The sequence below is a fragment of the Tachysurus fulvidraco genome, chromosome 6 (assembly GCF_022655615.1).
Source record: "Tachysurus fulvidraco isolate hzauxx_2018 chromosome 6, HZAU_PFXX_2.0, whole genome shotgun sequence".
Classification (NCBI taxonomy): Eukaryota; Metazoa; Chordata; class Actinopteri; order Siluriformes; family Bagridae; genus Tachysurus; species Tachysurus fulvidraco.
Genome location: NC_062523.1, coordinates 27,756,318 through 27,773,024, shown reverse-complemented (window position 1 = coordinate 27,773,024; position 16,707 = coordinate 27,756,318). Strand labels below are relative to the sequence as shown.

The 16,707-nt window shown below is 40.4% G+C and overlaps 1 protein-coding gene across 2 annotated transcripts in view; it reads left to right on the top strand.

The window, feature by feature from the left end:
* The window catches only part of tmeff2a (transmembrane protein with EGF-like and two follistatin-like domains 2a), a 98,022-nt gene that overhangs the window by 27,274 nt on the left and 54,041 nt on the right, over positions 1–16,707 (top strand). For both annotated transcript variants that reach the window (XM_027152520.2, XM_027152519.2), the window contains exon 3: positions 5,736–5,865. In XM_027152520.2, coding sequence (XP_027008321.1) covers positions 5,736–5,865 — 130 coding nt within the window. The remainder of the gene's footprint in view (positions 1–5,735; positions 5,866–16,707) is intronic.

Genomic DNA, 16,707 nt, shown 5'->3' with positions numbered 1-16,707 from the left:
TAGCACCTCTGCGACTGTCTCCACAGCTCACAGACCTCTAGTTGACCTGATATCTGTGCAAACAATTGCTGGTACTAATGCCTTACAGCAGCTAACACACACTTTCCAAGTGTGTTAGGTTTTGTTTTTTTTTTTTTTTTTTACTCCATCGCACTTTCCCCTGTGTCAGACTCTAATTGCTTGTCTCAGTACACACTTTGCTCACTGTTTTGTGAAGTCTCTTCACTAGAGAGAGAGAGATTATTCAGACTCAACTCACTCAGCATGAACGGATCCACTGATCTGCTCATGTCTTTGGACAAGTGGACTATTTTGTGGCACTGGGCGGATGAGCGGGTGGCCTAATGGATGGATTGATTAATGCTCGAGCAGGAGGCAGGGACAGATTAATTGACGGATTGACTAAAAGGGAAAGCAGTCACACACTCCTGAAGGGCTTCTCAAACCCAAACACGCCTGCGCATTACATTACATTACATTACATTACATCATCCAGCTCCTCCCCCTTTATCCATCTACCCTTTCTAATCTCTGAGATTACACTTAAATCACAGTTTTTGTGAAAATGCTTTTTTTCTAATCAAGTGTGAGCTCTAATGCGTGTCAGTCGATGGGCGATCAGCGAAGTGGTAAAAGCTCGGATACACGGCCCACTCGTGCATCAGGCCGGATTCACATACAGAGTGCATGTGAAGGAGGAAACGTGAGCCGGAGAAAGGCAGCCTGTTGCAAGCAAGAGTCACAGCAGCCCCTGCAGGACGCAACTGGAACTGCGCTCGGAAACACAGGTGCAGGATGATGATAAGGATGTGCACAAAAAAGACTCACGTTTCCCAATGAACATGAGAAAAATGTCACTGCATTAGTCACAAGACACGACTTTCACTACCGGTTTGAATCTTAAACAGATCTAGTGCTCTGATTGGATGTGTTCCTTTAACCATCGGAGGCCATCTACCAAATTTAACTCACTTAGTGTTATCTGTTCTCTCTCACTCTCTCTCTCTCTCTCTTGCTCCTCATCCCCCCACCTGCTTGCTCCTCTGCTCTGTTTTCCTCTCTCTCTCTCTCTCTCTCTCTCTCTCTCTCTCTCTCTCTCTCTCTCTCTCTCTCTCTCTCTCTTTCTCTCTCTCTGAGCTCTGAGTTCTATGTGTTTTATATTTAACCTTATATTTAAGACTTCTGTTCTCCCTGTAATCAGATCCTTTCTGTATCTTGTCTGCACGTCTTATCGCTCTCGCCGTTGCTCCGACACTCAGTAGGTCGTAACTACAGTATATCTCTAGGTTTCTCTCTCTCCATACATCTCTCCGAGTCAGCCAGACTCTACCATCTCCTTTCACCATCTTTTGGCTTTATAAGTGAGACACTGTAGATGTATTCACCTGGAAACAGATCTCAGATAGTCCTTTTATCTTTCTATAGCTTTGGAGAGAGAGAGAGAGAGAGAGAGAGAGAGAGAGAGAGAGAGAGCAGTCATGCTCAGCTGCGATAGAGAGAGAGAAAGAGAGCAGTTCACAGCTATGCTTTGTCAACAATGGCGACATTTAAAACCTTCGGGCTTTCTCTTTTTTTTATGGGGTGGGGGTGGTGCTGGAGATTGGGGTTGGGAAAATAAGGCTGAATTGCACGGGTTCAGCGAAGGACAGTCGCTTTTCTACGCACTCCAGGGTACAGGGCATCTTTCACACTGTTGCATCATGTCGGGTTTAAAATGAAGCCTGATTGAAAACGCATGGGTTTGAAAGCCAACACAATAGCAGCATCTCAATCTTCGCTTTCTTCTATTCCTCTTCTCTTTCTGTCGGTACAGTTTTCATTCTCACTTGCTCTCTCTCTCTCTCTCTCTCTCTCTCTATCGCACACTTCATCGCATCGTTCCTAACTTCTTCTCCTCCTCTCTTTCTGTACCATTTCCTGTAATATCACCGCGGCTTTCTTCTCGCCGAAGACCTCGGTGCATTGTTAATTCTACTCTACCTTCCTTCCTTCTTTCTCACCTTTTTTTCTCACTGACTAGGTATATCTATTACTTTTTATTCCTCGCGCTCTCTCAATTTTTTTCATTTTTTTCCCCCCTCAGGAGATAACACTAAGAATTTCCTGTAATTTAGATTAATGGAAAGGAGCTGCTTCAAAATGTATGCGTTAAAAGATTTCTGATAATAATGAGATTCCCTACGAGATCCTTCTGCTTCCACTGCCATTTTTTGATCGTCCCTCTATCCACACACATATCCGTCCTTATTTCGCTTTGTTCTTCTTTTTTTTTCCCAACCTCTCGATCCTCCATTCAACCGGATCCCTTGTGCCACTGCCAGCCTTGGCTCGGACTTCTCTCGCTCTACATTATTCCGCCTCCCAGTTGATAAACAGCAGGTACGGAGTGGGCTCCGGAATCAATGGGCACGGATTTTCCTCTTTTCCTTTGGCGTCTGGACGAAGGCCAGTACAGCGGCTCGTCCAGCCGGCGAGCAGTCAGGCCAGCGCTGCCCTACATCACGCTCACCTCTCCCACTCACCTTGTGCATGGCGTAGGACGGAGACAGATCTCTCGCTCACTGAAGCCAGGTGTACCCGTGTGTGGCATTATCATATTCTCCCAGAATACCTGCCCGAGGTGTGGATCTGCTCCAGTTTCCTGAAGGCCACCCACTTTATGTGAGGAACAGCGAGCGAACAGCCGAAATGACGTGTGATGTGTTCTATTAAAAAAATAAATAAATAAACCCACACACACACAAAGGGAGTATTGTACAGGAAGTTTCTACAGGAATCATCGCTCTTTGAGGTTACACATGAACTAAATCCATGTTTTAATTACATGGCATGGATCTGATGTTAGTCCTGAACCAGTTCTCTGTGTTCAGGATGTCGTAGTCTCTCTTTCATTACGGGAGAAACTTTAAACCTGCCAGGATATATTTGGGTCTTTCTTCACTGCCTTCATTTACATTCTACACACACACACACACACACACACACACACACACACACCTCTATATTCTCTTGTGCTAGCTGTTTACCCAAATATGTTTCTTTTAAAAAAAGAAATGCTAACACAGCTGAGTTCAACTACAGATATGTAGGCCAGATTTATTTGTTCATTTGCTTTACAAATAAAAACTGGACTCCCTTCAGACTCCATCATGATTCAGGGATGTTGGATAACACAAACCTTGTGTCCACATAAACGTTTGTCAGACATAAATTTCTGTTGGACTAGTGCGAGTGTTCCAAACCATTATTATTATTATTATTTTGGCTCTGCTGAGACCTGGCCTGTGCTCTGAGAAATAAAATACAAGTTTTCCTCATTTTAACACACCGTGGCTACGTCCATAATTAATGTAGACAGATACGAAATCTGTGTTTTCGGTTCGAAACAATCTCCCGCGTTTTTAGACGTTTTCCAAAAAGTGCTTGTCGACTGAAAAATTTAAAAAGCACCTGCGGCATTTTCCGTTTTTTCAACAACGGCTTTTTCTAACAGATGCCATTTAAAGGTTTCGAAATTATATTCATCAAACTAGATAGCAGGCTTCACTATGACATCCTCTGTCCGCCATTGTGTTAGCTGAAAGTTGGATAGGTCACATGACTTAAAAATACATCATAGGTTTTTTCTCAGCCAACATGACACCAATTTATTGGTAACACGTTACACTAACAATACAAGAATAATCCAGCACTATTACCTAAATGAGGGGGTCACAGTGGCTTAGTGGTTAGCACGTTTGCCTCACACCTCCAGGGTTGGTGGTTCGATTCCCGCCTCCGCCTTGTGTGTGTGTGTTTGCATGTTCTCCCCGTGCCTCGGGGGTTTCCTTCAGGTACTCCGGTTTCCTCCCCCGGTCCAAAGACATGCATGGTAGGTTAATTGGCATCTCTGGAAAATTACCCGTAGTGTGTGATTGCGTGATTGAATGAGAGTGTGTGTGTGTCCTGCGATGGGTTGGCACTCCGTCCAGGGTGTATCCTGCCTCGATGCTCGATGACGCCCGAGATAGGCACAGGCTCCCCGTGACCCGAGAAGTTCGGATAAGCGGTAGAAAATGAATGAATATTACCTAGATGAATATTTAATTGAATATGATGAGTTAAGGCATGTACTAATTACTAATCTAATGAATTAATGTGTAAATAATAAAGTGTACTTATAAATAATGAATATTTGTTGGTTAATGTATTAATTAACACACAGGACAATAAACTACATCAAACTTTCTTTATAAGAAAAACACATTAATTGAACGTACATCATAACAGACTCTTATCATTTGTCATATGCAGCTGGATTACTTTCATGATTTACACTCACAAACTTATCAGACATAGAAAGTCGCACTATTAAACTAATAAGCATTAATCATTTGCTCTGGGTGGCTCGGGTCCGAGTGTCATGACAAGGGGTAAGGAAGCGGACCCAGACGCAGGATAGCCAAATCAACAGGGTTTAATAACAAAAGGACATGAAACAACACACGGACTAGAGACAGGACAGGACAACAGTCGATTCCACGATGCACAAGGCAACACAGCACAGTTAAATAGACACGGTGATCTCAATAGGAAACAGGTGTGTAGACAGGGAGGAGCAGACGGAGGCGGGGCAGACACGTGGCGAAGAGCGTAAACAGATGCACGTGGCCAAAGTCCGGGCTGAGTCATGACACCGAGGCTCTGCTCCTTTACATGCAAGCCTGAAATTAATACAATATCAGGCTGAAAGAGTAAACAAAGAATTCCTCCCCAACACTTCTGCGATTGAGACCTAGTCTTGACACAGCTTGTGAAATAGTACATGAATCGATGCAGTGTTGGTGGGTGAAAGGGTGACACCTGCTTGGGGCATAAGGTGTGTTGTGATCAGCACTACGCTTCATTATGTGGTGTGTGTGTGTGTGTGTGTGTGTGTGTGTGTGTGTGTGTGTGTGTGTGTGTGTGTGTGTGTGTGTGTGTGTGTGTGTGTGTGTGTGTGTGTGTGTGTGTGTGAGTGAGAGAGAGAGGTGTGTAGTGTACAGCAATAAAAGTAAACTTGTCTTCTAACTCTTCTAACTGGTAGATATCTAATGTTAGCTAAACAAGGCTGCTAGATAGATAGATAGATAGATAGATAGATAGATAGATAGATAGATAGATAGATAGATAGATAGATAGATAGATAGAAGGGTGATAGATAGATGATAGATACTGTAGATAGATAGATAGATAGATAGATAGATAGATAGATAGATAGATAGATAGATAGATAGATAGATAGATAGATAGATAGATAGAAGGGTGATAGATAGATAGATAGATAGATAGATAGATAGATAGATAGATAGATAGATAGAAGGGTGATAGATAGATAGATAGATAGATAGATAGATAGATAGATAGATAGATAGATAGATAGATAGATAGATAGATAGATAGGTGATGGATGGGTGGGTGGGTGGGTGGGTGATAGATTAGACAGTAATCAAAGAGCTTACAGTAAACTTCTGACGAGATGTGAGAGGAGACAGAACCTGAACCAAAACAAAACAAACATGGTGGTGTAAATAATACAGACACAACACGGGAGTGAGCAGGGAGATGTACGACAGACTGACCGAAACTGAATCCTCTTCCTCTGACAGAAAGCTAAAGATAAGGAAAGAAACAGTGTGGCGTTCATAATAAAATGGAATCAATAGGCTGTTAAAGTATAGCTGACTTACGTTCTTCCTTTTTCTTCCGTCCATCAGTGTAACAACGACTACGCCCCGGTGTGCGGCTCCAACAACAAGTTCTACAATAACGAGTGTTTGCTCCGGAGGGACGCCTGCAAGCAGCAGAGCGAGATCCTGGTGGTGTCTGAGGGACCCTGTCCTATAGGTAAGTGTACTGTGTGTGTGTGTGTGTGTGTGTGTGTGTGTGTGTGTGTGTGTGTGTGTGTGTGTGTGTGTGTGTGTGTGTAACTGTAATTCACTTTCATTCTTCTTGTCACTGTAACACGTGATATTTTTGCTTCGTAATGTATCAAATCTGCACAAATGAAAACTCAGCACTGTGTGAAAGCCTAAAAATGTAATTACACAATAAACGAAAAACATTTTATATTTCCAAACCTTATGTTTCAGAGAATGTCTGTATGTTCATTACAGACTTCAAAAGTTTCCTGCACAAACTCTACCCGAGACTGCTGACTACCTTTTTTTTTGCTTCGTTTCTGTTTGCTGCGATTTATTTTTACGTAAAATCCCTTAATGTCGTTATGGTACAGTGACGTACTTCGGTACTGACCCACATTGACAGTGATGGAGGATTTGATTGATTTCATCGCTTGCCTTTATTATTTATTTTGAGATGCTGTGGATTTTACAAAATGCATCTTGGAACCCAGCTGGAAACAAAGGCTTAACCTTGGCTGAGAGTGAACTGAACTAGGGATTAATTGAACAGCTCCATCCATAATGCTGAAGAGCAACGTATGGAACTGAAGGGTATTTTATTCAAGCCAAACAAGCTAATGAACTTGGCCTGCTGGTCTAACACATGCTCCTTAAATACACGTTAATGAGATGAGTGCAGGATTTCAGCTGGTGTTTTTGAAGCCCATACCGTCCTTCATCTTTTCTGTATTTTTTTTTTTGGAAAACAGTCAGTGTTGTCAGCCACTGCCAAGGTTTGTGTTTGTTTTACGGGCAAAAAATCCCAAAGTTTTACTCGAATCTCTGAGATTATGAAACTGTTTAATCACACAGCTCTGCAGCAGCTGAGCAACCTGGCAGAGAGTTTAGTGTAATATCCTGTACAGTTTCCTGTACCAACGTGTGGCATGTGGTAGCCTAGTGGTTAAGGTGTTAGGCTACCAATCGGAAAGCTGCCACTGTTGGGTCCCTGAGCAAGACCCTTAACCCTCAATTGCTCAGCTTTATGAAAAAAAAAAAGAGATGTAAGTCTCTCTGGATAAGGGCATCTGCTAAATGCTGTAAATGTGCCAAGCCAAAAGTACTACATACAATTTGAAATATGATTATAAGCCTGTGCTCAGACCCTAAACCTCTCTGGTAATGCCCCCTGACTCTTACCCTGACCCTGCAATCCAACCCTGACCCTGTGCACTGAACTGATCCTGTGCGGGTACCCTGATCCAATGGTTCTGACCCAATGCTCTTATGCTGCACTCTGACCCTGATCCTGCGATCTGACCCTGACCCTGTGCCCTGACCCTGACCCTACTGCCTGATATTGACCTTGTGCTCAGACCCTGACCCTGATTTTTGATCTTGACCCTGCACCCTGACCCTGACCCTGTGTGCTGACCCTTAACCTGTGCGTTGATCCTGACACTGTGCCCTAACCCTGTGCTCTGACCCTGCGTTCTGACCCCGCACTCTGACCCCGCACTCTGTCCGTGACCCTGAACAAAGACTCTGTGCACTGACCCTGTGGAATGTTTGTATGTATGTATGCATGTATGTAAGTATGTACTGTATAGACAGATAGATAGATAGATAGATAGATAGATAGATAGATAGATAGATAGATAGATAGATAGATAGATAGATAGATAGATAGATAGATAGATAGATAGATAGATAGGAACTATGGTGTATGTTTTCTAACAATGCCGTTCATTAGGGCTTCATTAACTGACATGCATCAGTAAACTATCAGAGTAACGCACTGTTATTTACTGATTTAATGTAATTTAACCACAAACGTTCAGACAGTGAAGGTATATTAAATTAACAGTTCATCAAATTAGTCATTTTATTTGCATTACTTTTTTTTTATTCCTTCTTAAGTACATAAACTAATTAAGTAAATATTTTATTGAAACCAAAGTGATAATGAAATGAATGCGTGAGTTATATTAACTGCCAGTTCTAATACATTAGAGTTTTTATAGAAACACCTCATTAACAGGGACTGAAACTAATTTAACATGTGATTTTATTTAAGAAAGAACAACATATATTTGTCGAAATTGTGCATGTTCTGTAAGGACAGAGTGTCGAGTGGCAGTGCTTGGTGATAAAGAAAGTCTTCGGGAAAGAGAAGTTTATGTGCTGTTTCTGTGGAACATGACACGCTGTGTCTCCAAAAAAGCAAAAGCATTTGAAAAAAAAAAATTTGAGTACAGGATAACTTCTGTATTAGGAAAATAATCAACCTCATCAAGGATTATTTTCCCATAACATTTCATTTTTTACATTAGAGGACTTGTCTCCTGGCACAGGCTCCTCATTCAGAATTCCAGAAAATACTAATTAAATGTCCAGCTTTTTTTTTTCCTCAGCTGAACATCATTAGCAGGCATTATCCCTTCCTTCATTATCCCTTCTGCTTCACTGTTTTACCACATATTTCACATCGGCACCTGCAGTATCACGTCTCTGAAACTTTTATTGTTTGTTAAAGTTTATTAGCTTTCTTTAGTTGCCACTGACCTCTCGTCTTTAGCCTGCATGATATGAGCAACAAACACCAGATGCAAATGTTTAGATTGTTTTTTTGTTAACTTAACTTGGCATTAATACACACACATACACACACATACACACACACACACACACACACATATACACACACATACACACACATACACACACACACACACACACACACACACACACACACACACACACACACACACACACACACTGGCTATGGGACAGCAGTAAAAGTTGTCCAATAAAAATATCAATAAAACTTGTTTATGCCTGCTGTATGGATCTCTGAAGTCATATAGAATGAAATTACTTGGAGTGTTCACAATATATTGTCGCTCTTAATAATCACATAATTAAGCACATGTCCTTTCTAAATGAAATGACAACGGATTTAGAACCATAGACACTTCCTACCGCCTTATTTACTCTTGTAATTAATTACCATCTACAGTGTACGTGAGTCTGGTTAAAGACAGATAGATGCCCCGATGTGTAATCACACATTCAGGAGCGCTCGAGTGTGGAAAAATCGTTGGATTGCCAGAGTGAATGTAATTACTTGACTTGTGATTGGCAGTGTAATATAAAAGTAAAGTGATTTGAGGCCAACATCCGTCTGAGAGCCCGAACAGCACACAGAGAAGACTTGATGAATCTGCTAAATGTCTTGCTTTAATAATCTTGCTTTTTCACATTTACACAACATTATTCACGCCTAGCTAATTTACAAGCAAGGCGTGAATAATGTTGTGTAAATGTGAAAAGTAGGTAGATAATATAATGACAGAACGAAGAAGTCTAGGGTTCATTAAATATAAAAAAATAATAATAAATAAATAAAAACAGAACATGATGAGCAGAACAACTGCTGAGGGAAAATAATCCATTCTATCAAAATTATTTCTTCTTTTCGGTAGAAAAGTTTACTTTTTACTGACTGAAGTGATTTTCCTGAAAGTTCTGACTCAACACTATTTGATGTCACTTCAGTAATAACAATGCATGGATGTGTCTCATTCAGGAAACCACATACTGTACACTACATCAAATAACAATAAAAATGGATAACAATAGATAACAACAATAAAAATAGCTAACATACAAATGGCTAATGTATAACAACATTTGAGAGCTGAGACTGGTTTTAACCACCATGTTTTGCGAGCTTGGAGGCTTCATAAAATATGACGACGGTTTTTTTTTTGTCCGAGAGAAATCGTACCATTGCATACACTGTTTTTTATTTTATTTGTTATTGTTATTTTGAGTCCAAGAATTTGCTCTAGCTTGAATGACGAATTCTGACAAATGTTTGTGATATCGTCCAAACTAACTGGATTCCACACATTTAATTTACACAGAAACCAATAGCATATTCCAGTAGCTAAGATGGAAAATCTGGCTGTAATGGGAGAAATAAGAGTAAAAGTTTTCAAATGTGACTCGCTAATTCTTCTATATCCAAAAAGATTTGAAATAAAATTATTTTATAATCATATTAAATATAAATATAACCAGATTATCTAATTTCAGAATTAAATTGGAATAAATTTTTTTATTCTTTTCCAGATTGTTTAGCTTCTTTCTTCACACGAATTTAAAAAAAATTTATTTGTCAAAAGAATGAAAACATTTCACTTTCACTCTTGATTCCTTCATATATGTTTCAAAATTCATGTGTATTCGAAAAACATCATTATATATTGAATCTGAATTTAAAGCAATGTAATAAAGAGAAACAGAATTAAAAATTTGAGAATTGTAAAACGACAAAGTGTTGGATTAAATTCATATAGCTTGAAAATATCGATCCATTGTTCAGCCTTAAAAACAGCCTCATCTCATTTATAGCTTATTCCTTCGAGCTTGTTTTAAAGCCGAACTCCTAGTGAGATAGAAGATATTTGTTATTTACTGTGCATGTTGTATAATTTATTATTTTTACTAGTAATAAATATTGCAAAATGCGTATATTCCTTGTCCTCTTTTATATTTTCCTTCACTGTTACTTTCGTGACTTCCCCCCAGATGTTTTCCTTGTAAGCTGTGCGTAAAATGACAACCCTAATTTTAACTTTTCAGTAGAACTTTAACCACACGCTTCTAAGAGCCGCCTCGATACTCACATCTTGTGAAAAGTGCTGTTGAGAAGCTGGCAGGCTGTACTTCCTGTCTGACTTTAAACAAGCGCAGATTGCAGTTACACCCTTCATTGGAACATGAAATACATCACGAAATACAAAGGAGCTGCAGTTCGCCTATTTGACTTTTGTTTTGCAACATCATAGCTAATTGCAGTGTTTTTTGTCAATCCCGAAAGTGCTTCTTTTAACCTTCTCTATTAAATATCCTTAACTGCACTATGCCGTTAGCGTATCATCAATCACTATTTTGATCTTATCTTTCATCATCCTTTTATCTGTAATTGATTTTAATGACTTTAATTCTTAGCGCAGTGAAATAGCTTACAGTTTCATCTGTCTGTCTTGTGTGTAAGCTATATAATTAAACTTGCCTTGCCATGTCCTGACTTTAACAAGTGAAGACCACACCTATCCTTAACAGTGGTGTGATGATTGATTGCGGAATAGCAAAGAGGGAAATTATCAGAGCAGAGGGAATGGAAAGAAAGATGGGAATGCATACAATTTCCCATCTCACCCATAAATACAAGATGTTTATCGAGGTCGGTCGAGTTTGATGCCTAGCTCTCTATCGTAAGTGATTCTGAGAACAGAGACGGAGCCCTGGGATGGCTTCTGGTACACAGATCAACCCTTAAAACTGAGTTGTGCTAACTAGTGCTAACTGTTCATTCAATTTAGATGTATTGATTTTGCATTAATATGCAGCTATGAGGCAAATGCGAAGGCCAGGGTCTAAAGCAGAGACCAGGTAAACAGAACATGAGTAATGGGAGACGATATAATGCCATATGGGCCACATGGTGTGGGATTTGGTACAGTATGATGATGATGTGTCGATGGTACAAAATTTTATGTTGTTATAAAGAATGGCATCTAGGGTACAAGCTGAACCTTTGCACGATACATAAGGAAGGTCACATCAAGAGAGATATCAAAAGTGTGAGGAGAGCCAAGTGAGATATAGGTGTGCAGGAAGATATGATTATCATCAGACATGATAATGTGATGTGATGCATGGAATTCCTGGTGGTATTTTCCAGCTGTCCAGTATATAAGAGTAAGAATCAACAGCGTTTAGAAATTTTCTCTCTGTTCTGTCAGATAAGGGGATAATAAGCAGGACTCAGAGGAAGGACTAGAAAAACTTTAGGAGTTTCTCCAATTGAAGATTACTTAATATGCACAGACTGGGGTGTAATGTTAAGGTTAGGGTTTTGGAGTGTCACTTATTGATTATATGAAATCATTGACTGCAAAGTTATTTGACTGTGTAATTGAGTCCAGCCAATAATGGTGTATAAATTGCACAGAGTGAGGACTCAAGAGGCAAGAGTGTGTCCAGTAAACAGAGAAGTGAAGGCTGTTTTAGCTAAAACTAATAGAGGTAGGTACTGTACAAGTCTTCAAGAAAACTGACCACATACTCATAGAAGAAGATTTTGTTTCACTGCATAACAAGGAGAAGCCAAAGCTCTAAGAGGCAGGCATCATCCAGGATGACATTAAAGATGCAACTTTCAGCCTGTTAAGAGAAGACGGAAGAGTTTTGGTACAACAAAATTTAGATAATTCATGGAAGATGTAGACAAGCTTGCCTTGGACGCCTGGATAGAGAAAGTCTCCAGACATGTTTAGGAATTCCTGACAGTTGGAAGGGTGCTGTGCAATTTCTGGAGAGGGGAATGTCAAGACAGGGCAGGGGTAGGCTGGAGATGCAAGCTGAATGAAACAGATGTTGAGTTAATAATGAAAATGGTGCTAAGCAGATGGAGAAGGAATACTATCCAACCATTACATTTTCTGTAGTGCTTATCCTATACAGGGTCACAGGGAACCTGGAGTCTGTCCCAGAAGATTTGGGGCATAGGGCATGGAACACCAGGCACAGAGATCTAACCCATTTGAGTGGCACGATCACACACTCTGTCACACACCATCTCTCTCAGCCTACAACACATCTTTGGAAGAAGCCGGAGTACGGGGGTAATCTTGGAAGTACAAGGAGAACATGCAAGTTCCACACACAAAGCATAGGTAGGAATTAAACCCCCAGTCCCAGAGATGCTGTATCTGCACACATTCACACACTCCTCCACACAGAGAAAATGTTGAGTTGTCAGATAAAAAAAGTTTTTGTGAGTTGATAGGAAATCAAAGAATCCAGAGGAGATCCATAAAGACACACAGAGAACATGAAATACTCCACACAGAAAGTAACCTGAGCTCAGGATCAAAACTAGGGTACCTAGAGTTATAAGGAAACTGTACTGTACATGCTGCACCACTATGCGACCCCAGGGACAAGATACACGAATAAATTAACACTTATTCCCAACCAATGCCAAAATTCAGAAACAGCATCGCTTGATATCAGCCAGATGCTGCACTTTTAAGGGAAATAGCATAATCAAAGTAACATATCCATTTGTGGTAAAGAGTTCTGGGGACACATGAAGGGCAGAGAAGAGTATAATAATACATTTCTTGCAGCAGAGTGTGTGCGCTGAAATAGCAGCAGGGTTCATATGGAACTGTAGGTAATCATCAAAGGAGAAGGGAAGTTCACAAAGTTCTCATGTTTCAACTGTGGAAATGCAGAGAAGTTGATGTCCTACAAGACCAAGCAAATCATTTACATTAAGTTCTTCAGAAGAAATCATTTCAGATTATTTAAGGGGAGGCCGTGGGTTTGGCTTATTATATTGGCACCATAGGTAAGCTTGGTCATTGCAGGGGGTGGGCATTTTTTGTGTGCTACAGTATGAACACAAGGTAAAACAAAAAAAGCCACGGGTAAAGAAGAAGGTGGACGTTTTGGACATGGCTTTCTTCCCCAACTTCAGTGGTGTCACACTATTTATAGCAATGTTAAAAAAGAAAAAATTTAATAAAATTTAAGCAAGGGGGGCACGGTGGCTTAGTGGTTAGCACGTTCGCCTCACACCTCCAGGGTTGGGGGTTCGATTCCCGCCTCCGCCTTGTGTGTGTGGAGTTTGCATGTTCTCCCCGTGCCTCGGGGGTTTCCTCCGGGTACTCCGGTTTCCTCCCCACGGTCCAAAGACATGCATGGTAGGTTGATTGGCATCTCTGGAAAATTGTCCATAGTGTGTGAGTGAATGAGAGTGTGTGTGTGTGTGTGTGTGTGTGTGTGTGTGTGTGTGTGTGTGTGTGTGTGTGTGTGTGTGTGCGCCCTGTGATGGGTTGGCACTCCGTCCAGGGTGTATCCTACCTCGATGCCCGATGACGCCTGAGATAGGCACAGGCTCCCCGTGACCCAAGGTATTTCGGATAAGCGGTAGAAAATGAATGAATGAATGAATTTAAGCAGCACTGTGGCCTTGTGGTTAGCACTAGTCAATTCTACTCGTCAGAGTTGGGGGTATTGTTTTTTCTCACAGTCCAAACACGTGTGCTTTAGGATAATTGGCATCCCAAATTGTCTGTAGTGACAATTTGGGATGCCAAAGGTTTGAGGAATTGGTGTGTAAGTGTGTGCGATTATGCCCTGCGATGGACTGGCACCCTATCTAGGGTGTGTCCCCCTTTATGCCCAGAGTCTCTTGGTTCCCCCCAACCCTGTGTGGGATAAGCACTACAGAAAGTTAACGAAACTGAAAATTAGCTCAAGTGTTTGTGACCTTCTTTATAGTGAAATATTTATTCGGTTTTGTTCATACAGTTTGTCTTTATTCAGATTTTCATATGGCATTAAAGGTTGATATACTGTACAATAGGCCCGACTTGGATCTCTTCCTTTTGCTTTACACTCGTTGCATCCTTTGGTTTTGCAGTCACATTTTCTCACTATGTGATCGGTTGCATTGTAGAATTCATCAGAATAAGTAGCAGCTTGTGTCTTAGTCACTAAAACCGATTTGATCTGACATTTGGGTTACAGGTTCTTTTTTTTCTGTTTGGTAAAAAAGTTGTGTGTGGGTTTGGTTAAGGTCGTGTGCTTGTGCTGGATTTTTTTTAGTTCAAATCCCAAGATTGCCAAGGAGCCTAAAGCGGTGCTGTTATCTGTCAGGCACTCAGCTAGATGCTTTGATTTGATTCAGCCTCACTTGTGAGTCGCTTGGATAAAAGAGTTTACAGAATGAATAAATGTAAATGTGACATTTTAAACCTCAGCCATATAGGTGGGACTAAAGTGTTTCTCTCTCTATCTCTGTCTCGCTCTCCTTATGATTGAACACCATTCTCAAATTGTCCATCAACTCCAGAATGGCCTTTTGTATCTTTGTGCTGTGAGTATCCTTTTGTTTTGGGAGATTTTTTTTTCCTTTGCCACAGAGAGGCTGCATTGCCGTGCTGAGGAGAGACAGATGTTTCGTATTCGAGCTGTTGCTGAGTCAGACTCCATTAAAAAAGCACCTAAATGTTATCCGGTTTTCCAGATATACTCAAGGGAAGAACAGAACGAGAGGGATGGAGAAGAGAGGGAGAGATCTTTCTTGTGAAATAAGAACATGAAAAACTCCTATGGATGTTAAACCTTTTTTTTTTTATTTTATATTCACTAATTAAAATATAAGGAGGCACGGTGGCTTAGTGGTTAGCACGTTTGCACCTCCAGGGTCGGTGTTCGATTCCCGCCTCCGCCTTGTGTGTGCGGAGTTTGCATGTTCTCCCCGTGCCTCGGGGGTTTCCTCCGGGTACTCCGGTTTCCTCGCGCGGTCCAAAGACAGGCATGGTAGGTTGATTGGCATCTCTGGAAAATTGTCCGTAGTGTGTGAGTGTGTGTGAATGAGAGTGTGTGTGCCCTGTGATGGGTTGGCACTCCGTCCAGGGTGTATCCTGCCTCGATGCCTGATGACGCCTGAGCACAGGCTCCCCGTGACCCGAGAAGTTCGGATAAGCGGTAGAAGATGAGCGAGTGAGTAATTAAAATATATAGTTTATATGTAGTATTACTAAAGGTGATTTACAAAACCCTAATCCCACCAGCACATAACCACATAAAGCAAAACTCATTTTGTGAAACAGTGACTGACAGTGTTTACTTCACGCTAAGATATTAAGGGTGATTAGCATGACGCAGTATTGACATATATAATATATATCACAGGAAGATATATATATATATATGACATGTCATGGTTTCATTTTTGTCTGCTTAATGCCTATGCTGCTTTAACAATCCCGACACTATGGCAAGCCCTGGTTGTTATACATTGTTTGGTTCTATTAAGCGCGCTCATGTCATTTCCTTTTGTTTAAAAAAAAAACCTTTTACTAGCATCGGTTCAAGGCAAGAGATTGAGTCTTGTCTATAGTCTTATGATCTTGTCTTTAGACATGTATTCTTTTTAGTTCAATTTATTTACAGTATATAGTGCTTTTAACAGTTGACATTGTAGAGCTCAAAGCAGCTCAACAGAAGTATAGAAATAGTAAAGTTTAACATTTAATGACTGTTTATCTCTCACATCTATCCTAATGAGCAAGGCCACAGCGACGGTGACAAGAAAAAAAAACTCCTTGTGATGATATGAGGGAAAAAACCTTGAGAGGAACCAGACCCAGAAGTTGATCTTTATTTTGGAATGTAAATGTTTCTAATGTATTTTTTTTTTTAGTCGAGTAGAATTGTGCAAATAAGAGCACCTGAGGAACCGACACGTCAGCATCGTTTCTGAGTTCATTAAAGAATTAAACTAATTCCTTCCTGCCTATACAGCCATCATAACTTCTCAGGACCAGAATATGTTTTAAACATACAGTTATAGCTGAAATGATTAAGCTTTGTCTGGTAAACATTACTCTAATATTTTAACCATTTTATATTGAAACAAATACAATCTAATCTTCCCACACGTGCGTTTGGATTTTAAAGTCCTGCAAAATGACTGTTGCTGTGTAAAATAAAATAAAAAAATCAATCAGTGTTTTGTTAGAAAATTAATTGTTTGCTATTGAATTAGTTCATTTTGAACAGTTGCCAAATTGCATAGTTTGGTGTTTTCTCAGCACTAACACAGCTGATTCAGCTCAGCAAGGGCCCAATAATTACTTAATGATTTGAATTGGCTGTTTTCGAGGTGGAAACAGAAAAGTGCAGCGCGTCGGATTCAGCGAATTGGGTAACAGAGACTCCTTCGATAAAGTGATTGAACATGAATTTAAAAAAA